We start from the raw sequence: 23,916 nt of genomic DNA on the forward strand, positions 1-23,916 counted from the left end.
AACACCACACCATATTCCCCAGCTCTCCAGACTGGCCAGGGCCTCCTCACCCTGAGTTTCTTGACCAGGTTCATGTATGCTCGCTTGTTCTCCTCCATGCTGCCCTGAGAAATGCTGGACATGTCCGCAGCCAGGGTGCCATTGATGAGCACACTCAGCATGTCCAGCACTGTGGTGAAGAGCTCGCTGAGGGGAAGAGCAGAAAGGCTGAGGTCAGGAGAGGGGAAGACCCTGCAGTTCCACAACCCAGCACCACCCAGAAATGCAGGGTTGCATGAACACCTCTGCCATCACAGAGAACAATGCCCACCTGGAGCATGCCCTCAGGGGATGGGCAGGATTGGACCCACCAGCACAGCACATCTTATAGCACCCTGTCCAGACTTCAATCCCCATCTCCTCCTCTGGAAAACTGTTCCAGGGCCTCCCGACCCCTCACCATCCCATTAAGCCTTGTAACCCCCCTGGCCTCAAGACAGCTTGATGTGCCCCCCACGTGCACACTCACTCAGCCTCTCCTCACTGCTCAGTCCCTCAGCTCCTCACAGCTTGTCTGCATCTTTCCAGTAATAACGATGCCTGGGTGAGCTCAGTGCGCCAGCTGTAGGGAGGGGGCTGTCCCCTCCCTGCTCTGCATGTGCCCATGGAGTGTGAGGGCCCTTTGGCTGCCATTTGAGCCTACACACTGGGAACTAGTTGCCCACTACTTCTCCTAAGTCTCTTTCAGCCATCCCTGGTCTCTGGTTCCTGCAACCCTCTCGCAGGAGAGGTCTGTATGTGCTTGCGGGCTGGCTCTCCCACATGGGACTGAAGTATGTGGGTGGGACAGCTTGCCCTCACCAGGACAGGAGCTGGACTAACTCTAGACTCCCCGTGGGAGGGGCCCTGCTCCCAGACTTGAAGGAGACAGTTACTTGTTTGACTGCATGTCGACAGTCCCACTGCTGATGATGTCCAGGAGAAGCACCGCCCACTCTGTTGTCTGCTGTGTGCTGCGCTGAACTGTGTCAAACATCCCCCCCACCTGGCAGGGAACAAAAGTCAGTCAGAGCCCAGGCAATGTCCTGCCACACAGGGAACCCCAGAACCCAAAAGGGAGAGTGAAGGCTAAGCCAGGATACCTCTTCTGGGCAGGTGAGGCGGGGACAAGCTCCAGGCAGCCCAGATAAAGGGGTGCCCTGCTGTAGGCCCTGGACCAGCTTAGACCCTGGACTGGCTCCCCCTGCCAGCTTGGCAGCAAGTTGAAAAGGGAAGCAATGCTGTGACCAATCTGCACTGAGCGTTTCTGAAAGAGTTCAAGGTGTGTGTCCTGGCACAGGGATGTCTCCTGTCTGGACAGGACAGCCAGGTCTCTCCATCCATTCCGTCCCTCGCATGGCTCCATACCCAGAAGAGCCAGGGAAATCTTCATCAGGCCCTGCCCACCCTTAGAAGGGAGGACTCCCTGTTTATCCCCCCTTTCTCCTGCTGCTCACCAGATTCAGTCGCAGTTTCAAGGCCTCATGCATCAGCTGTTTGGCTTTGCAGTCATCCTGGTACTGATCTTCCCGCCAGTTTGTAACAATCTACGAGATTTAGAAGAGAGGTGAGGACCTCACATGCTGAACCCTGCACTGCAGAGGGAGCAGTGAGAACTCCCCACTCCTTACAGTCTGGGCTAGGAGGAAAGCAGAGAAGATGCCCTGCCAAAGCACCCACAGTCCCCGATATGGAGGGAGTGAGGGAGATGCCTTCCCCATGGAGGGTGCCACCCTGTGAGAGTATATCCATTTGGATGGTCTGTTGTTCCCAAGCTCTTGTGGGGGCTGGGAAGGGGTCTACCTGCTGGACCTGGCTGTAGAGTGAGGTAAGAAGGCCTTCTCGCTGCTCATCCTGTCCTTTTAAACACGTCAGCACCAGCGACAGGAAGGGCTGCTGGCTCAGGAGGGACATGCTGGGAAGAAGAAGAGGAAGTGAGCTAGACAATGCCAAATGCTAGGTGTGGCTGCCCAGGGCTTCCTGACCTCTCCCCAGAGCTCACCTCTTCTGCTTCTGGCGATCTCGCTCCTTGCGGGACGATGACCCCAGGTGCTGTCCTTTCTCTAGCTCTTCTCCAGCAGCTTTAAGTACATGGCCCTGCACCGATGTGGGCAGCTTGGCGATAAGTGGGGCCACCAGCCACACTCCCGACCTCTCCAAGGAACTGTGACACAGGGCAGACAAAAAGCTGAGTGAGCCAACCCATTGTTCAAAGTCCCTCTGCAAAGGATCCCACTGTCCCAGGGAGAGAGGAGCTGGAGCAGTACCTACCTGAGGATGGGTTTGGCTTTGTTGCTGGCAGATGCAGTGCTCACAGGCGCAGTGCTGAGGCTGTTGACTCCAGTTCCAGTGGAGTTAGCAGAGCTGGTCTCTGCTGACTGCTGGAACACCTCAATGGTGGCCTTGGCAATGTTTTCTAACAAGGAATTCATCTCCTGGAGAGAGTGGAAGTGTTGAGTGGAGTGCAGGCCCCGCCCCCCGCAACACCGCTCCTCTTTCTAGAGCACTTGAGGCACTGGCTGACCACAGCAACAGGGCCTGTTCGCCTGAGCACAGCTCAGCGCAATCCTAGCAAGTGAAACTCCCTCATGCCTGTTGGCCTTGGGCGGCTCACCCATTCTCGGTGAGCCATTCCCCAAGCATCCTCCCCCACTTATGTTCCCCATGTTCTCACTCCCTGTCAGGAGTCCATTCCCCAACTTGGAAACACACAGAGATCCCCATCCAACATGCAGGGCAGCTCTCTGAGCTCACCACACAACTCACATTGTTTGCTGTCTGCTTAATCATGAGCTGCAGCTCCAACGAGGATTGCCTCATTGTCCATTGGTCCAAGTTCTGTAACACACAGACACACTGCAAATTAGCCTCACCCCACAACCACTTCCTCAGCCCACACAGCCCCTCCCCCAGTGATGAACCTTCCCCCTGGCCTCAAGAAGGTGAACGTCTTTTAGAGACTGACGTTCTGAACACTCATGTCCAGCAATGGAGGTTAATGGGAATAATGTGTCAGGCTCTCTCCTCCCCACTCATCCCACCAAGAAGCCAAGCAGGACAGGCCATGGAGCCAAACAGGACCCATCCCCCCAACACCTGTAGGATGCGTTTAATCCTCTGTCGCTGCGGATTCTCTCCCTCCTCATTGTCCAGCAATCGATGTGGGTAACAGATCAGCTGCATCAGCCTCTGGGCCTGGGTGCTGCTCAGAACGGGATCCTGCAAATCATTGCTGTCTTCACAGAGGGACTTCAGGCATCGTTCACCCACCCACTCCTGCAAGGTGAGCACAGGATGAGCAGGGACAGTGCATGGCCTGCACTGTGTTTAGGTGAGCAGGCCAAGACAGCACCCACTGCTTGCTTCTCAAATTTGAGGGGAGGATCTGGGAGCAAATTCAATCCACATGGACCTCCCTAGCAACTTGTAGGGCCCAAAGTCCCTTCTCCTCACTAATTATGCTGACACTGCCCCTTTCCTTGTCCGATGCAGTGACTGTAGAAGGGGAAACTGGTCCTGGCAGGTCAGCAGCAGAGGAACATAGCTGCAGCTGTTTGTTTTTTGACCTATTGGCCAGACTTAACTCCAGATAGTCACCGCCATGGCCTAAGGCCATAAGACATTCCAAATGTTCCATTAGTAATTCATACATTTTAAGGCCCGAAAGAACCATTGTGATCATCCAGCCTGAGCTCCTGCACAACATGGGCCACAGGGCTTCCCTGAATTAACTTCTGCCTTCAAGCCCAATGTCTGGGGTTGACCTAAATCGTATCTTAGAAAAACTTCCCATCTTGATTTTAAAATGGTCACTGATGGAAAATCCGCCATGACACTTGGTAAACTGCTCCAGTGGTCAGTTACCCTCACGGTTAAAAATTTGCATCTTGTTTCTAGTCTGAATTTGTCTAGCTTCAATTTCCACCATTGGATCTTGTTAGATCATGGCCTATTAGATTGAAAAGCCTTCTTATTAAATTGTTGTTCCCCACATAGGCACTTACAGACTGTGATCAAGTCACCTCTTAACCTTCCTTTTGATAAGCTAAAGTAGATTGAAAGACTCCAGGAGTCTTTACCATTGTCTGGAGTTCCTCTCCTCAAATTCTATCCAAAACTCTCTCCAATCTGGCTTCTGCCCCTTTCATTTCTTTGACACTGCTCTCACCCAAGTCCCTAATGACCTCTTCCCTGGCTTCCATGACTATGCCCTTTTGGTTCTCTAATCACTCCTTCCCACCTTGGTCCCTCTCCACTCTCCCGCTGCACCTTATGTCTTGGCAATTTCATCTAGAAACACAAATTCAACTATAGTCTCTGTGCTGACGACTCACAGACTTATCTCCTGCTCTCCAAACTACAATCACTGCCTATCTCTGACATCCCCTCGTGGATGTCCTGTCATCAGCTCCAACTCAATATGGCTAAAATTGAGCACTTAATCTTCCCTCCAAACCCTCCCCACTACCTCTTTTCTCCATCAGTCTGGACATCACCCTCCTGTCTGTCATTCAGGCCTGTAACCTGGACATGCTCTTTGACTCCGGCTTCTCTCTTGGTCCTCATATGCAGGCTGTGTTTGAAGCTTACTGATTCATTCCACAAAACATCTCTAAAATATGGCTTTTTCCTTTCCACCACCGAGCGAAAACTCTCATCGTGTCACACCTGGATCACTGCAACATTCTTCCCTCTGGCTTTGACAAACACCACGCTGCCTTGCTCAAATCCATTCAGCATGCAGCTGCAAAGATCATTTTCCTAACCTTTCGCTTTGACCGTGTCACCCCTTTCTCTACATCTCTCCATAGGCTTCCCCTTCTCTAAAGCATCAAACATAAGCTACTTCACTTTCAAGGATCTGCGAGGCCCACCCCACTTTACCTATCATCTCTCATTCATTATCAGGATGTTGACTCCCACCTCCAATCAGCTCATGATGCCACACTCCACTGTCCACTTGTTACATTTTCAAACAAGCACCTTCATGCTTTCTCCCATGCTTAGGTGGTCATCTGCAAAGCTCTCTCATGATCCTCCTTCCTTCAAAACCCTCCCTAAGACTCTCCTCCTCCTAACCTGATAGCCGTTAGGCCGCTGTGTGTTGAGACCACTGTCTATCACACTGACCAATCCTGTCTCATTATTTCCTCCCCAGTCTGTCTGTACCCAACTATCGTCTTATACTCCTAGGTCACTTAGGAACTTTTGAAAATTTTCTCTTATCCTTCTCATTGATCTCAGTTGGAACTGGACTGGGGCCCCCTTGTTAGGCAAAATTAAAGTGGTTCTAGGTTTTATATCATGCTAGCAGCAAATGCCTCCTGCCACCAAGGGTAAGCTCTTCGGGACAAGGATTAACTTTTTGTTCTGTGTTTGTACAGGGCCTAGCACAATGGGGTCCTGAGCCAGGACTAGGGCTTCTCGGTCCCACATTGATACAAATAATGAATACAGTATATTTCCAATGATCCAAACAGCATGGGGGAACACAGACTTTATTTGGATAATTGGGAATTTGGATAATTGAGAAGGAAGGTGCCATTCAGTAGTAGAGTGGCCTTTCCACCAGCCAGGGGTACCTCCTCACAGTCTAGGCCAGGGGTCTCTGCTCTATGCTCTGAAGCTCTGCATTATCCAAATCCCTTCTTTGTCCCGTAGCATGAGATACATGGGGGACAAGGCACGGATTTGAACAACATGGAGGTTCGGATAATAGGGTTTTGGATAAATAGGAGTTACGGTAATGAAAAGCAAATAATAAATAAGGCATGTTTTCCAATCTTGTAATTACTCTTGTGGCTCTTCTCTGAATCCTTTCCAAATTTTCACATCCTTCTTGAATTGGGGAGACTGGAATGGAACAATATTCCAGCACCGGTCACACAAGGGCCACATATACAGCAATATAACCTCTCTACTATTTGATATTATCCTGTTTATCCATCCAAGGATCGCATTAGCCCTTTTGATCACTGCATTGCACTGGGAGCTCATGTTCATGCAAACTCACATTTAACCAATTATACACTATGACCACCAGTCTTTTTCAGAATCACTCCCTCACATGATAGAATTGCCCATTCAAGTGTGGCCTCCTTCTCTGATCCTAGGTGTACAACTTCATATTTGCCATACTGATATGGATGCTTGCTTGATCCCAGCTTAGCAAGCGATACAGATCACCCTGTACAAGTGACCTGTCCTCTTCATTATTTACCACTCTCCCAATCTTAATCTCATCTGCCAACTTTATCATTGATGATTTTATGTTTTTTTCCAGGTCATTGATAAAAAGTGTTAAGTAGCATAGAGCCAAAAAATTATTCCTACAGGTCCCACTAGAAACAGACTTGCTTGATGATGATTCCCTATTTACAGTTACATATTTAGAGCGGTCAGTTAGCCAGTTTTTAATCCATTTAACATATGCCATGTTGGTTTTGTATCAGTCTAGTTTCTTAATCAAAATGATGTCAATGTCGTCAATGCCTTACAGAAGTCTAAGTATATTATAGCAACACTATTATCTTTATCAACCAAGCTTGTCTCATAAAAACAGATATCAAGTCAGTCTGACAGGATCTATTTTCCATAAACCCAAGTTGTTTGGCATTAGTTATATTCCCCTGTTTTAATTCTTTACTAATCGAGTCCTGCACAAATCATTCAGTTATTTTGCCCAGGACTGACATCAGCTGACAGTCCTATAATTACCTGGGTTGTCACATTTATCCTTTTTAAATACTGCCACATTAGCTTTCTTCCAATCCTTTGGAACTTCCCCAGTGTTCCATGATTTACTGAAAATCCAACATTAATGGTCCAGAGAGCTCCTCAGCCAGCTCTTTTTAAATTCTTGGATTAAAGTTATCTGGACCTGCTGATATAAAAACATCTAACCTTAGTAACGGCTGTTTAACATCATCCTTAGTTACCGTTGGAATTGAAAGTATTTCACCTTCAACACTATGATATGGCATCATCATCATCACCTGGACTTTTTCCAAATACGGAACAGAAATATTTATTGAACACTTCTGGCTCTTTTGCATTATTATTGATAATTCCACCATTTCCATCTAGTAATGGGCCAATACTATCCATCCGGATTCCTTCTGTTCCTGATATACTTGAAAACAGACCAGTTACTTACCCTTCAACACATGTGTTGTCCATGCAGATTCCACTCATGGTGCCCAGGTGACCCAGCCACACAAGATCCGACTCTTTTTGAACAGCAATGTCGTTCACACTCCCAAGTGCAGGTGGTGCACACTAGTGGTCGGAGCAGAATCAGGAGGCTACCAACAGACTGAGCCAGAAGCCAGAACAGGCCCAAAGGCAGAGCTAGAGTCATGGTCAGGAGACAAGCCAGTGGTCAGAGCCAGGAGACAGGAATCAGCAGGGACTAGGGCTGGAGTAAGGGCTGCCCAGGAAGTAGGTCTGGCGCAGCTGTGGGCAGAGAATGCATTGAGCGGCCACTGAGTTCCTGTTGCTACAGGGTTTACATGGTGATCTGTTGGCTCTTCTGACCAATCAGGGAGCACAGTCACTAACTGAGGATTTATTAGGTGCAGCCAAGCTTATGGGGTTGCTAGGCAACCGAGCCTGAGGCAGCAGAGTTCCTGACAGCATCCACTATGGCAGCACCCCTGCTTCATGTATCCTCACAACCACAGACGTTGGGGTCTTAAAGGATGGGGCAGCCTCAACTGCCACCCCATTCCTTCGCCAATAAGAATTCCAAGAGAACAGGTGGAGGGCCAGATCATGGAGCCTGTGTGGACAACATATCTCAAAGAACCACCCTTACTGTAGGATAAGCAACTGTTCTTCGAGTGATTGTGCACACACATTCCACTCTGGGTGATTAACAAGCAGTGATCTTTAACCTGAAGGTGGGAAGAGGAGTCCTACTTAAAAAGGTATGGCAAGCCAGCCCTACCAAAGCTGGCATCTGATCTGGAAGCCTGAACCAGGACAAAATGGAAGGTGAAAGTGTGAACGAAGCTCCAGGAAGCTGCTCTATTTCAAATAATGGGATGTTACCTAAAGACACTGTGGAGGCAGTGTGAGCCCTCATGGAATAGGCTCTAACATGACCCTGAGGATCTTGTCAGCTATCTGATACCAAAACCTTAACACAGTCCAAAACCCAGCTGGATAATCTGAGTGGAAACCCTTTTTGGGAAAGCCACAAACAGACGGGGGAGGATAGGAATGCTTTGCCCTAACTCTATAGAAGGATAAGGCTCTCACCACATATAAGGTGTACACTTTTATTTTGTCTGAGCTGGAGTAAGTTTTAGGAAGAAAACAGGACTAGTTCAGGTGAAAGTCTGAAACTTAGGAGAAGCCTAAGGATGACACTGTCCTTAAGGAACATAGAGGGCCTACCATGAAGGCCTGTATTCATTGACTAATCTGGCTGAGCTAACGGACACCAAAAACACCATCTTTGTCTATAAGTAATAGAGGGGGCGAGTTACCATGGGTTCTAAAGGAGGAAACGGTTTTCTAGCCTGTTGAGGAGTATGCAGGCCCAAGGAGCAGAGGGTGGCCTGGAGCCTTGCATCAGTTAGCTCTGAGAATAGCTCTGTTCCCTCAAAAGGGAGCTTCTGGAAGGTGGATTGCATCTCCTGGGACAGCCCGGAGGTCTGTAACCAGGAGCTACACCTCATGGCTATTGCAGAGGTGACACCAAGTCTGTGGCATCTCAGGCCATCTGGGGGACACCTCTGGCTTCTGCCTTGCCCTCTTCCACCAGAGTGGCGAATTCCTGTGCCCGGTCCTGTGGGAGGCTCTCTTTGAACTTGCCGATGGAGTCCCACAGGTTGAAATTGTATCTGCCAAGTAGGGCCTGATGGTTAGAGACCCTGAATTGGAGGCTCGCTGTTGAATAAATATTTCTCCCTGTAACAGGGTCCTCTGCCCGCCCCTCTTCCTGGGGCTCTCTGCGGCCCCGATAAAGCACAGGGAGGCTTCTCTTGCTGCAGCACCCCGGCTTTATTTACACAAGTTCTCCCACCACCAGTGAGACTATTTACAGAGCTTGCAGGCCTGACAATCTCCTCTCCTACACGGAGTCTGCCCTCAGCCTGGAGACTGACCTTCCCCTGGCCATTCCCCCCTTCTTCTGGCTGCCAGCCTTTATAGCCCTTGAAGCCTCAGGCTCACAGGTGCAGCCAGTTCTAAAGGCCAGGCACCAGACTTCTCCCCAGCCCCAATCTATTTCCCTTGATTGGGGCTTGCTGAGCAGGGGCTAATTAGATGCCTTGCACCAGCACCCTACTACACTCCCAAATAAGTCCAGCCTCTTGGCATCCTTATTTTGGGGGTGCCACTCGCCTGGCCCTGCCTGGCCCTTTCGTTGACAGCAGACACAACCAGGGACCCCATAGAAGGGTGCGTGTATAGATAGTCAAACGCCTTTGTGGGGACATAGTACTTCTTTTCCGCCTTCTTGATGTGGACAGAATGGAAGATGGGGTCTGCCACACTGACTTGGCGATCTTTAGGACTCCGGGGTGAACGGGCAATGCGACCTGGGCTGGGGCAGAGGAGGGAATGACATTCAAGAGGTCAACGGGCTCCTCAGCTAGCTCCTCAACCTCCAAGTTCAGGTTGGCTGCCACTCTTAAGTAGGGCTTGCTGCTCCCTGAAGTCATCAGGTGGGGGGGGGGGTCTACCAGTTTGCGAGTTTCCCCTGCCACTGACTCATCCGGGGATGACTGCACCACCAGAGGGTGGGGAGCGTCCCCTTGCTGCGTCAGGGACCACTCTGCGGTCGCCGGGGCCTCCAGTGGAGTCACTGCTTCGGATTCAGCCCCTTGGTCCAAAACCGGTGCCAGCTGCGCTGGGGGTAGCTTGTCTGATGCAGCCTGGGAGGAGCAGTGGGAGTATGGTGCCGGCATTACAGGCACCCACCACAGGTTCCAGTATTGCCACTGGGCGGGCCATTGCCCTTGACCCCATGCTGGTGCCGCAGGCGCCTTGATGGGTTCCTGGCTGGGAGACGATTCGCCCTGTACAGGGGAAGAGCTGAACTGTCCCTCCGACCCAGACCACTGCCCTTCTGGTGACCAGGGTGGGGCTGTCGACTGACTCGTCGGCGACCGTTACAGGGAAGCAGAGGGGCTGGTGCCTGCCCAAAGAATGGTACCGGAGCCTCGGTGATCAGTGCCATGACCAGGAATGGTCTCATGCTGGAAAGGACTGATGCCTGGAATACCTGCGAGGCGATGACGATAGGCACATTGGTGATCTCTGGTGGGAAGACTGTCAGTACAGAGAATACGGGGATCAGCTTCGTGATTCCGGAATTCCATGCCTTGTAAGCACAGACCATGGCATCAGAGATCTGGGCCTCCTCGCTGGAGACCGAGGTTGCAGTACCAGGGTCCTTGGCCATGGCGAAGGGGAATGACACCTGTGGTCCGGGGGCTGTCTGATCACCAGATTGGTTGTCTAAGCCAGTGTCTTGGCAGGATCCACTATGCGGCCAGGTGTCTGTGGTGCTGGTTGGCCTAACTGTTCTTTGGCCACCAGGGACGCAGATGGCCCTGAGATGGGCTGGGATCCCTTACTGTTCCCCGGAGTCAGAGGCAGGTCCACAGCAGTACCCCCGAGAGCCTCCATTGCGGGCACAAGCCCTAACTCAGGTCCTTTGCCCGAAGTTCCCTTGCACGGTGCCTGCAGACCAGTCAGCTTAGACTGCTTCTTCGTTACTGGTGAGGGGGAACGGTGCTGGGCAGATCCCAGTGCCGGTGGTGCACTGCATGCTGACGCCAAAGCACCAGGTGTGGAGTCCGAGTGCGAGGGCTCCGAAGCTGGGCACAGAGCATGAGGAGGGCCCTCAATCAAATATCCCGCCGGGACTCTAACTACTACTGAAACACTTAACAGCTAACTAATCACTGACTAAATAACAAAGGAGAACAACCTGAACAGTGAAGAACCGCTAATTCTCTTGCTAAGCAAGACCAGGTCCCAGCCAACCGTCATGGGCGGTAAGAAGGAACTGAGAGGGCATAGGGCCGACAGTACCTGATATACTGCGGCATGAGGGCGGCACTCCAGGGGGTGCCACAGCCTGCCCTATGGATACTACTAAGGCAAAAATCTCCAACGACTGTGCACGTGGGTGCACACACACCTAGATGGAATCGACATGTGCAAGCACTTGAAGAAAGCAGAATTTCCCACCAATAATAAAATCAGTCAAATAGTTTATAAATTCATGCATATTAAAAATGTGCTGCTCATCTACTTGACTTGGGGTGAGCCTCCCCTGCTACACCCACCTATCAAGGCCCCTGCTACCCAGAGTATCTCCTAACATACTCACTTCTTGTGGATCTTAGAAAGTGGTGAGAGCAGTGGAGAAGGGAAGGGTTCAAGAGACTGTCAGAAAGGCAGGGGAAAGAAGGGCAGCACAGGACTTGGGCACTGCTTGGATGGTGCCCAGGACCCTATTAGACTTGAGAGCCAGGACAACCCTGAAAAGGGCACATAAAAAGTAAGTGGCTCTCCCTGAAACTCAACAAAAACACAGGCTGCAGGTGAGCAAGCCCAGCTATAGAACTGGCCGAGCTGCCAGGAATGCCTCAATCTGACATGCAAGAGCCACCTTATATCACTTCAAGTACCCCTCCATCTCATGCTCTCTCCTCTCTGCCCCCAGCACACGTGTAGAGGGCTACTGACTTCCATCTCACCCTGCGGGAGGGGCACAGTGGTGGCACCAGAGCCCTACAGACGACACAGCATCTGAGCTCTCCAAAACCAGAGTACCAGTCAGCTCTGTTCAGCAACTTTTCATTCTTAGCACCACCACGTGGCAAAACTGTGCCCAGCTTCTTTGAAACAGCAGAAGAGAACATCCACCAAATCCGAATAGGCAGAGGGACAGCCCTGTCAGCAGCCGGGATCAGGGACAGGGTGGGGCACAAGACCCAGATTTACCTGCTGACAGATACTCCTCAGGACATACTTGGCATAAATATCCAGGCTGGCCGTCTCTATGGACACTGTCCGGCCAGCAGACTTCTTGGCACCCAGCTCATCTTCCATAAGGTCATCCACCCCTCCAGGGTGGGAAAAGCCAGAGCCTTTCAGCTCTGCATCTCCTGTAACCAAGAGGCAAAGAGTCACCTAATGCAACAGTAGCAAAAACCAGAGCCATCCACACAATGGACGCTGAACTTGAATACAATTTCCTCCTGGCCCCAGAGCTCAGCGTAGGCCGTCCCCATGCCTGGCTACTGCCCCACGGCCCCAGAGCTCAGCGCAGGCCGTCCCCATGCCCCACGGCCCCAGAGCTCAGCGTAGGCCGTCCCCATGCCCGGCTACTGCCCCACGGCCCCAGAGCTCAGCGCAGGCCGTCCCCATGCCCCACGGCCCCAGAGCTCAGCGCAGGCCGTCCCCATGCCCCACGGCCCCAGAGCTCAGCACAGGCCGTCCCCATGCCTGGCTACTGCCCCACGGCCCCAGAGCTCAGCGCAGGCCGTCCCCATGCCCCACGGCCCCAGAGCTCAGCGCAGGCCGTCCCCATGCCCCACGGCCCCAGAGCTCAGCGCAGGCCGTCCCCATGCCCCACGGCCCCAGAGCTCAGCGCAGGCCGTCCCCATGCCCCACGGCCCCAGAGCTCAGCGCAGGCCGTCCCCATGCCCAGCTACTGCCCCACGGCCCCAGAGCTCAGCGCAGGCCGTCCCCATGCCCGGCTACTGCCCCACGGCCCCAGAGCTCAGCGCAGGCCGTCCCCATGCCCCGCTACTGCCCCACAGCCCCAGAGCTCAGCGCAGGCCGTCCCCATGCCCCACGGCCTCAGAGCTCAGCACAGGCCGTCCCCATGCCCCACGGCCCCAGAGCTCAGCGCAGGCCGTCCCCATGCCCCACGGCCCCAGAGCTCAGTGCAGATCCATGCAGCCCACATATTCCCCAGGGAGAGAGCTTAGCACAGGCCAGACATTTCTCTATCAAACAGATCTCATCTACCCCTCCTATTTCTCCCAACAGAATTCTGCGCCCCTACCGGGGCAAAGAGTTCATATGGCCCACATTTTACTGTGCTCCCCATACAGAAAAATGCAAAAAAAAATCTGCTGGGGGACACGCACCTCTTCCCCAGCAGCACATCTGTTCCAGCATGCCTGGAGCAGCTTCAAGATTGGGAAGGGGGGCTGGGTGTGCGTGCCTGATCAGCGGGGGGGGGGAGTGGGGGGGGGGACACTGTCCCTCTCGCTTGCTACTGCAGCTCCTTGGCGTGGAAGGGTAGGACTTTTTATTATGCAGGAGGCACGCTAAAGGCAGAAATGTAGCAGCCTGCCTACATAGTAACATTGTTAATGTTCCTATTGTTAGTTAACTGTTCCCATTCTCAGTCAATTCCTCCAGGAGCATAAGACCTGTGGAAGTTTTAAGGCCCCTACATTGCTAGAGTGATGTAAAGCCTTATAAACGACAGTAAGGGAATCAGTTAGGAAGATCTATGTGCGCTCTCATTTTTTTCCTGTGCCAAAGTGGCACAATGAGGTTAGATTACAGTTCAGGATTTATTTTACTTACCCATTAAAAAAAAAAAAAAGACTTTGAGGGCAAAAAAAACCCCCAAAAAACATTTACCAAGCAGTCAATAAAATGTCAGGACAATCAGAACCAAGCACTTCCCAAAGTACCCAGCCAGGTCCAGGACAATGATTAGCAAAACTGTACGACTTTCATGTGTGGAAGTCTGAGCACTTTAAAATAACATTCTACTTTTTTTTCCCCATGCTGTTTGGTGTTCAGTAATGTAATTTAAATGAAAATCCAAGATTATAACTGGAATGCAGGATATTGTTACCCAGTGTTTGTAACTTCACTGTCATGTGTTTAGAAAATGCTGAATAGTGATTGGGACTTTTTTCTGTATTGTAGTTTAAATAAATTACCAAAACAATTGAAACTGGTGTGATTCTATTGCATTTTTTGACAAATAAAATATGCAGAATTTTGCAGAATTTTTAATTTCTTGGCGCAGAATCCCCCCAGGACTACTCCTATGTAGTCATCATATATCTCTCGCAGTCCAACACTCTGTAGCACAAACTTCCTGCACTCTGCCTGCTCCCCCAACACTCCTTGTCTCCCTCTCACAGGTCCAGTCTAGGATAAGATACGTACCCAGCACAAAGACAGCCTTCAGCACTGCAAAGACTGCTCCATCCACAATTCGGTTCTGGGAAGCAGCCAGCAAGTGACGGTCACAGGAGGAACGAATTCCCACTGTGGGCTTATCTGCAGAAAGGACAAAGGAGAAGTGTAAATCCCAGCACGTGAGGAAAACCCAGCCTCCAGAGCCACCCAAATCACGCACTGTCCAGTACGGCGGACGGAGGGCCAGCAGTTCTGGCTCTGCTACTAGCTCACTGGGCCAGCCTGGCACTATTCATTTCCCCATTTGTAACATGGAGCCAATTACATTTGTCCACACCCAGGAGTGGGGGTGTCTCTGAACAACTTGGCTGACAAACTACACAAAGGCAAAGCGTTGTGCAGCACTGGACCACCCCAGTGTAACACAGCCATAAAATTCATTGAGATGACCAGGAAGCAATGTCTGTGCAACCAAGTCCAGGCTTCAGCACAACTCTAACCTGGGGCATCAGCCACATTTGGAGGAGTGAGGGGACAATGTACAGATGATGAGCCATGGATGGCGCTCTGCAGGACTGGTTCCACCCCAAAGAGAAAGGGCAGTCAAACTAGACAAGTCTGAGACATTACAGAGGTGTGCATGGCAGCCCTAGGGCAGGAGAGGAGCCAGCAACAGATCAATGAAGAGAGGGTCATACGCTGGGGCCAGAGTGAAACCCAGATGCTGCTGCTGTGAGGACAGCTCCCAGCCCCTCTGCTCAGACTCGGAGCCGGAGGGTTAGCGTGCCTGGGCCACGTGGGGGTGTTTAAAGGGAAGGACAGGCAGATTGCAGAGTTTGGGGAAGCAGAGGAGAGGGGTTTGTCAATGGGATAATACAGGGGGCAGCGCAGAGACGGGAGTCGAGGGGAAAGAAGCTGCTCTCTGCAGGCACTGCATGGTGTCAGGAAGGAGCAGGAGGAGTAGGGGTTGCTGCCATTATGGCTTGGAAGATTCATAAATTATAAGGCCAGAAGGGACCGCTGTGATCATCTAGTCTGACCGCCTGTGTAACGCAGGCCAGAGACCTGCCCTGAATGAATTTCTATTTGAACTAAAGGTCTTTTAGAAAAACATCCAAACTCGATTTTAAAACATCTAGTGGTGGAGAATCCACGACAACCCTTGGTGCATTGTTTCAATAGTTAATTACCCTCACTGTTAAATGTACACCTTACTTCCAGTCTGAATGAAAGTCTAACTTCAACTTCCAGCCATTGGATCTTGTTATACTTTTGTCTGGTACATCGAAGAACGTCTTTATCATCAAATTTCTGTTCCCCATGTAGGTCCTTACAGACTGTCGGCAAGTCACCCCTCACCTTCTCTTTGATAATCTAAAACTGAGCTCCTTAATCTATCACTATCAGGCATGTTTTCCAATCCTTCAGTTATTCTCATGGCTCTTCTCTGAACCCTCTCCCATTTACATCATCTTTCTTCAATCACGGACACCAGAACTGGACGCGGGATTCCAGCAGCTGTTGCCCCAGTGCCAAATACAGAGGTTATAGAGCTTCTTTAATCTGAATCCCCTGGAGAGAAGGAAACGGCAGGTTCCAATGAAGCCAGTTGGCTACAGGCACAGGACGTGAGAAGAACTGCAGAGAGCAATACAAGAAGCTGGGTAGGCTGAAGAATCCGGTGCTAGAAGCAGGGAGTGGCATGTCCAAATCCAGCTAGGGAGTGGCATGTGTAGGTGAGGACAGAGTAGACTCTGGCACTGATGTCAGGTGGCACAAGACCCTGGCTGACAAACTCTTCAGCTCTTAGCATAATGTCTGGGACAGAGCAAGGTACATCAACCCACAGCACACCAAGGTTGGTGTCCTGCCTGCAGTGGGGCCCAGTGGCTGATGCTGCAGAGGGAGGAGACTCCTTCTGCACATGCTTGGCTAACCACACAGTGACATACAGGGGGAAGCTGTACAAATGCATTCCCCATTCACTCCCTTTCCCAGGGCATGGGACTACTCAGCAGAAGGCTAGTCTTGCCTTGCCCAGGGTAAGACAAGGCTTTCTAGGACAGCACCAGGAGCTCCTCCACTTGGATCCAGTGAGCATAGGCGGCCCACAGGCTCACAGTGTTTGCTATGGAGGAAGGCTTCTGTACCCAGCTCACTTACTGCCATCCTGCTGGCATGGGTTCAGCTGTGGTGTCTTAAACAGGTGTAGCAAAATCCGACAGGTCAGACGGGCCCCCGGTTCCGAATCCTGTTCACTGCAGGCTACAGAAAGCAAAGGAATCAATGGAGATTTCACAGGACCAGAGCTCACCTCTACTGTCCAGCCGCTGGCCCTAATTTCTGCAGTAGAGTGGCCTGCACTCTGCCTGAAGGGGGGAGGAGGGCATATTGAAATTAATATGCAAATGAGCAATCCAATCAGCACAGACTCCCCAGGCCCTAATTGCTACATGAAATTCAATGTATTCTAAGCTTCTCCTACCTACTCAGCTTTACCGTGCTGCAGCCGGGGGGCTGAAATCAGCAAGGCAAAGCTGGCGGGTCAGACAGCTGGGGCAAGGGCAGGGGGTTTGGGAGCTAGGGAGCCCCAGGAGGAGGGAGGGGATGAGCATATTAGTAGGACATTCCTGCAAAATGATCAGCAATGAGAGTGAACTATGTTGAGAATGAAAAGCACATTGTTAGGTTTCAGAATTAAACACCCAGAGTGAGGCATATGGGGCAGTTCATACCTCTCTGAGCTCTTATTTGGGACTGTCTGCAGACTCCAGCACACAGCGTGGCATTGGTAGAGTCCTGCGTGGATACAAAATTTGTATCCACATCCAAACCGCAATCCACAAATATTATCCAGGGATATAAAATGGATATCCATGGATTTGCAGGGTTCTACTAACAGCTCCACAGGTCACCATGCACCACTGACACAAGGCTGTGCCCAGCCCCGAACCACCCTCTCTCTTCTCCACAAAGACCTGCTGCCTCATTGCCCGCTCCGCCCCTGCCATACCTCCTACCCTACTCTAGGTAGGTAGGCTATAATCCTGGGTGCTCATGTGCACTGTCGCTCCCACCCAGGGGGAGCTCGGACACCCCTACACAGACGGAGCGACTCTGATGCACACAGACCCAGCCGGGACTGGCAGTGGTGACAACTACTTGGCTCACTGCACAGGAGCACATGGTCACACTCCCTTCTGGGAGTTGTAGTGTACTTCCTCTGTTCGAACAAGCTGTGGACTACAACTCCCAGAATGCCCAGCAGGCTATTGCATGATTCAGAGAGCCGAGCTAGAGGTTCAGGGCTGGGTGACAGCCCTTCTGTTCAGGTGAGTGTGTGCTGCACAGCCCTGTGCGGATACAAAATTTGTATCTGCATCTGAGCCAGGATCTGCAAAAATAGTTTGTGGATATCAGCAGATTTGCAGGGCTCTAGATATTAGGTAAGAGCATAAGAATGGCCACAGTGGGTCAGGGCTGCCGGGGGAAGGGGGGGCAAGAGGGGCAATTTGCCCCAGGCCCCGCAGGAGCCCCCACAAGAGTTTTTTGGGGCCCTGGAGGGGGTCCTTCACTCGCTCCGGGGGGCCCGGAAAACTCTTGCAGGGCCCAGGCTCCCGGAGCTTCTTCCACTCCGAGCAGAAGGACCCCCCCACCGGCGAATTACCGCCGAAGCGGGACCTGCCGCCGAAGTGCAGCCGGGTCTTCAGCGGCAGGGGGGGCCCTTCCGTTCCGGGACCCGCCATGGGTCTTCGGGGCACTTCTGCAGCGGGGGCCCCTCGCCACCGAATTACCGCCGAAGTCCCGGCTGCACTTTGGCGGCAGGTTCCACTTCGGCAGCAATTCGGCGGCGGGGGACCCCGCTGCGGGTCTTTGGGGCACTTCCACGGCGGGTCCCAGAACGGAAGGGCCCCCCGCCGCCGAAGACTCCAGACCCCCAGAATCCTCTGGGTAGCCCTGCAGTGGGTCAAACCAAAGGTCCAGGTAGCCAGTATCTTGTCATCTGACAATCACCAATTGTAGCACTCTGTACCTCAGAGCAGTACCCTGGAACCCCCATATTCACCTGGGTCAGATAATTATGATATATTTCATACAAAACGTGCCATGTAAGATAGCATATGAAAAGCCATGATCTGCTGAAACCCACTGTTCTGTCCAAATATGTATATAGTTAGTGTGTATGAAGTTATGAGATTTCGCTGTAAGGTTGCTAGTTACAACAAAGGCGGTGATCCACACCCAGGAAGGTGTTACACGCCCACTAATCAGCAGGGGAGCTTTAAACAAGGGATTTACAATGCTGTAAGAGGGCTGCACAAGCATCAGACAGTGGGGGATTGCTCAACTGACTGGCAAAGCCCACCAGGACATGTCTGGGCTAGTGTTTCCCAGGCACATGGACTGAGGATATAAAAGAGGGGACAGTACCATCATGCTTTTGCCTTTCTCTTCCTCCACCTATGCTGGAAGCAACAAGAGAACGCTGGGAAGACACACACTTGAACTGAGGAGACTGATCCCAAGCTTAAAGAGGAAGCCTGTGTATTAAGAACTGTAACATCTAGTGAGGTGAGAAAACTGCTTGATCAAAATACTAACTAGTGTAATAAAGTCTAAGATTTAGACTCTGCACTTACTTTTTATTTTCTTTGGTAACTCTCTCTGACCTTTTGTGCCTACCACTTATAATCAAAATCTTTCTGTAGTTAATAAATCTGTTTTATTTTTTACCTAAAACAGTGGGTTTTGCTTGAAGTGCTTGGGAAATCTAGCCTTTGTAAACTGAGCTGAGTATATGTCCTCTCCACATCAATGGAGGGGCAGACTGGGTAATGAACTTACACTGGTCAGGCTTCTGACCAGGGAAGATGGTATATTCCGGAGTGCAAGGCTGGGGGCTTGGGAGATCTGCTGGTGGCTTTCTCTGTGTGATTCATGTGTGGCTCAGGGAGCTTTCATGCAGTCTAGCTGAGTGTGGGGTAGAGTGATAACAGCACCTGGAGAGGTTTGCTGCTTGGCACTAACAAAGCATTGTGAGAGACAGCCCAGGCTGGAGAGTTAAGGGGGCAGAGCAGTACCCCAGTTCCAGATTGTACTCCAGAGATCCTGTCACACCCACGCCAGATCCTTCAGACAGAATGAATAGAACAGGGCAGTTATTGCATGATCCATGCCCTGTCATCCACCAACCACAGCTTCTGGCAGTCAGAGGCTTAGGGACACCCAGACCATGTGGTTGTTTCCCTGATCATCTTGGCTAATAGCCATTGATGGCCCTGTCCTCTAATTCTTTTGTGAACAGTTTTACCTCTAGGCTTCACAACATCCCCTAGCAATGAGTTACACAGGTTGACTGTGTGTGGTGTAAAGCAATTCCTTGTGTTTGTTTTAAACTTGCTGCCTATTAATTGTATTGGGTGACATCTAGTTCTTGTGTTATGTGAAGGGGTAAATAACACTTTCTTATTCACTTTCTCCACACCAGTCATGATTGTATAGACCTCTATCTTATCCCGCCTTGTCTCTTTTCCATGCTGAACAGTCCCAGTCTTTTGAATTTTCTCCTCATATAGAAGCTGTTCCATACCTCTAATCATGTTTGTTGCCCTTCTGTGCACCCTTTCCATTTCTAATATAGCTTTTTTAAGATGGGGTGACCAAAACTGCACACAGTGTTCAAGGTGTGGGCATATCATGGATCTATATAATGACATTATGATATTTACTCTATTATTAGCTATCCCTTTCCTAATGGTTCCTAACATTCTGTTAGCATTTTTGACCACCACTACACATTGAGTGGATGTTTTCATGGAACTAACCAAATTGTCTCCAGGATCTCTTTCTTGAGTGATAACAACTAATTTAGATCACATCATTTTGTATGTATAGTTGGGATTATGTTTTCCTATGTGCATTACTTTGCATTTATCAGCAATGAATTTCATCTGCCATTTTCTTGCCCAATCACCCTGTTCTGTGAGATCATCTTTGTAACTTGTTGCAATCTGCATTGGACTTAACTATCTTGAGTAATTTTGTATCATCTGCAAACTTTGCCACTTCATTGTTTACCCCTTCATCAGATCATTTATGAATATGTTGAACAGCACTGGTTCCAGTACAGATCCCTGCAGGGCACCATTACTTACCTCTCTCCATTCTGAAAACTGACCATTTATTCCTACCCTTCATTTCTGGTCTTTTAACCAATTGAGAGGACTTTCTCTCTTACCCCATGACTGCTTACTTTGCTTCAGAGCCTTTGGTGAGGGACCCTGTCAAAGGCTTTCTGAAAATCCAAGTACACTATGCACTGCATCACCCTCGTCCACATGTATGCTGACCCCCTCAAAGAATTCTAACAGAGTGGTGAGGCACAATTTCCCTTCACAAAAACCATGTTGACTTGCTCCCAATAAATCGAGTTCATCTGTGTCTCTGATCAGTCTCTTCTTCAGTACAGTTTCAACCAATTTGCTTGGGACTGAAGTTACGCTTACCAGCTCTTAATGCCAGGATCACCTCTGGAGCCTTTTTAAAAAACTGATGTCACATTAGCTATCCTCTTTCAGTCATCTGGTACTACAGAAGCTGATTTAAGCTCTAGGTTACGTACCACAGTTACTAGTTCTGCAATTTCATATTTGAGTTTCTTCAGAACTCTTGGGTGAACACCATCTGGTTCTGGTGAATTATCACTGTTTAATTTATCAATTTGTTCTAAAACCTCCTCTATTGTCACCTGAATCTGAGACAAGTTCCTCAGACCTGTCACCTAAAAAGAATGGCTCATGTGTGGGAATCTCCCTCACATCCTCTGCAGTGAAGACCAATGCCAAGAATTCATTTAGCTTCTCCACAATGGCCTTGTCTTCCTTGAGTGCTTCTTTAAGACTTTCATCATCCAGTGGCCCCACTGATCGTTTGGCAGGCTTCCTGCTTCTAATATTTTTTTTTTAAATTTTTTGCAGTTAGTTTGTGTGTCTTGTACTAGTTGCTTTTCAAATTGTTTTTTGGCCTGCCTAATTACACTTCTACATTTGACTTGCCAGAGTTTATGCTCTTTCCTATTTCCCTCAGTAGAATCTGACTTTCAATTTTTAAAGGATGCCTTTTTGCCTCTAACCACCTCTTTTACTCTCTTATTTAGCCATGGTGTTTTTAAATAGTTTCCATGCAGCTTGCAGGTATTTCTCTCTAGTGATTGTTCTTTTTAATTTCCACATAACTTGCTTCCTCATTTTTTAGTAGTTCCCCTTTTTGAAGTTAAATGCTACTATGGTGGGTTTCTTTGCTATTTTTCCCCCTCCCAAGGTTGTTAAATTTAATTACATTATGGTGGCTAGTACTGAACGATTCAGCTATATTCACCTATTGGACCAGATCCTGTGCTTCACTCATATTGAAAACTGCCTCTCTCCTTGTAGGTTCCAAGACTAGCTTCTCCAAGAAGAACTCATTGATAGTGTCCAGACGTTTTATCTCCGCATCCCATCCTGAGGTGACATGTACCCAGTCAATATGGGGATAGTTGAAATCTCCCATTATTATTGAGTTCTCTACTTTTATCACCTCTCTAATCGACCTGAGCATTTCACAATCACCATCCTGGTCAGCTGGTCAGTAATATATTCCTACTGTTACAATCGTATTATTCAAGCGGGGAATTTCTATCCATACAGAGTCTACAGTACAGTTTGATTAAGATTTTTAGTATACTTGGCTCTATGCTCTCTTTCACATGTAGTGCCCCTCCTCCACCGGCACGACCTAATCTGTCATTCCTACATATTTTGTACCCTTGTATTACCATGTCCTACTGATTATCATCATTCCAACAAGTTTCTGTGATGCCCATCATTTTAATATTCTCATCTAACACCAGGCACACGAGTTCACCCATCTTATTTATACTCCAGCAATATAGAGTTGTCTGCCTTCACGTGATGTAACTGAAAGGATCTCTCTTTAATTGACTGTTTCTCTTCAGTTCCTACGTGTACTTTATCAACTTCTATCCTCTCCTCTTTACTAAGATATAGAGAATCCCTGTTAACAGATCCTCCCCTAAAGGCTGTTTCTGTCCCAACCGTGTGCTTCTCCACCCCTGACAGCTTTCCCTCAGCCCTTAGTCTAAAAACTCCTCTAAGACCTTTTGAATTTTACCTGCCAGCAGTCTGGTTCTGTTTTGGTTTAGGTGGAGCCTACCCTTCCCATCCTCCTTTACCAAAAGGTTCCTCAGTTAGATTTAATAAATCTAAAACCAGCCTCCATACACGATCATCGCATCCACGCATTGAGACTCTGCAGTTCTGCCTAACTGACCCTGCATGTGGAACTGGAAGCATTTCAGAGACTACTACTATAGAGGTCCTGGACTTTAATCTCTTACCTAGCAGCCTAAATTGGCCTCCAGGACCTTTCTCCTACCTTTCCCTATGTCACGGATACCTACATGTACTGCAACCACAGGCTCCTCCCCAGCATTGCACATTAGTCTCAAGAGATCTGCAAGCTTCACATCCAGTAGGCAATTCATCATGCTGTTCTCCTGGTATTCATAAACCCAGCTTACTCCTGGGGGAATTCTGCGCCACTGTGCATGTGCAGAATTCATGTCCAGTGCAGCCCCTCTCTGTTTCTCCCATGTAGCTCTGCAGCCGCTCCCCCCAGTGCCAGGTTAGGAGGCACAGGATATGGCGGGGGCAGACAGAGTGGGGCACATGTAGCTGCTGGGGGGTCAGACTGGGGTACAGAAGGACTAGTGGGGGGACAGACTGTGGTGCAAGCTCAGGAACTAGTGGCATGACAACACTGAACCAGGGCCACATGGGGACGGGGCAGAGGAGGCTACAGGGCCACATGTGGATGGGGGCAGATGTCCCTGACTAAATGCACGAGGCTAGGGGTCAAACAGAGTCTGCATGGCAGAGGCTCCCCAACTCCATAACTATGCCCTCCCCGCATCCCACCCTGTTGCATACTTCTCCCACCCACACCCAACAACCGTCCATGTTCACTCCCTGGCTCCTTCCCTCTCTCTCAGCTCCTCCATTACCCCCGACTCCCCCAAGCCTTTGCACTGCTTGTGAGGGGTGCGGGAAATGTTTCTGCACTGTATTTTAAATTAATTACTCAAAGTTCTGTATTAATATGCCTAGTAAGGAATCTATTTGTCAAAAAAACTTTTCTTGAACTTTTTTTTTTGGTCTGTATTATTACAGACACTTGCTGACAGGTATTTTGAAATAAATTACCAAAATAATTGAAACTGGCATTATTATATTGTGTTTTCTTTTGACAAATAAAATATGCAGAATTTGGCAGAATTTTAATATTGCGCACATAATTTGTTATTTTTTGGCACAGAATTCCCACAGGAGTACCAACTATCTATGTTTCTAATAATTGAATCCCCCATTACTATTAGCTGCCTCTTCCTAATAACCGGGGTTCCTTCCCCAAGAGAGGTATCCTCAGTGCAGGAGGCTACCATGACATCATCTGGAAGGAGGGTTACACTCAGATCACCTGGTCAGGGTTTCCTTCACAAACATAGGAGCCAGTTATTTTCTGTAAATCAAAGGTCCGAGTCTTAAAAGGTGGGTTCTGAGCATATTCCATGGCTGGGGATTATGTGCAACATTACTGTGCGCAGGGGCTTCAGGGCCCGAGTCCCACTGCTGGGTACTTGGCCCTTTGAGCCAGGCACTGCATTGCAGGAAGCCCCCTGGAGGGCACCGTGAGCAGCAG

General features: G+C 49.8%; 1 protein-coding gene and 1 long non-coding RNA gene across 4 annotated transcripts in view; one reads left to right on the forward strand and one right to left on the reverse strand.

The window, feature by feature from the left end:
• The window catches only part of MED12 (mediator complex subunit 12), a 63,990-nt gene that overhangs the window by 15,898 nt on the left and 24,176 nt on the right, over positions 1 to 23,916 (reverse strand). For all 3 annotated transcript variants that reach the window (XM_045030347.1, XM_045030349.1, XM_045030346.1), the window contains exons 24-34: positions 16,321 to 16,422; positions 14,185 to 14,298; positions 11,986 to 12,149; positions 3,115 to 3,294; positions 2,785 to 2,856; positions 2,290 to 2,453; positions 2,021 to 2,182; positions 1,822 to 1,933; positions 1,476 to 1,565; positions 915 to 1,024; positions 51 to 186 (exon numbers count right to left, since the gene is read on the reverse strand). In XM_045030347.1, coding sequence (XP_044886282.1) covers positions 51 to 186; positions 915 to 1,024; positions 1,476 to 1,565; positions 1,822 to 1,933; positions 2,021 to 2,182; positions 2,290 to 2,453; positions 2,785 to 2,856; positions 3,115 to 3,294; positions 11,986 to 12,149; positions 14,185 to 14,298; positions 16,321 to 16,422 — 1,406 coding nt within the window. The remainder of the gene's footprint in view (positions 1 to 50; positions 187 to 914; positions 1,025 to 1,475; positions 1,566 to 1,821; positions 1,934 to 2,020; positions 2,183 to 2,289; positions 2,454 to 2,784; positions 2,857 to 3,114; positions 3,295 to 11,985; positions 12,150 to 14,184; positions 14,299 to 16,320; positions 16,423 to 23,916) is intronic.
• Positions 7,631 to 22,805, forward strand: LOC123377435. The gene is made up of 3 exons (XR_006582211.1): positions 7,631 to 7,946; positions 18,631 to 18,729; positions 21,591 to 22,805. It is a non-coding gene; the product is annotated as an uncharacterized LOC123377435 (long non-coding RNA).

The sequence above is a fragment of the Mauremys mutica genome, chromosome 9 (genome assembly GCF_020497125.1).
Source record: "Mauremys mutica isolate MM-2020 ecotype Southern chromosome 9, ASM2049712v1, whole genome shotgun sequence".
Taxonomy (NCBI): Eukaryota; Metazoa; Chordata; order Testudines; family Geoemydidae; genus Mauremys; species Mauremys mutica.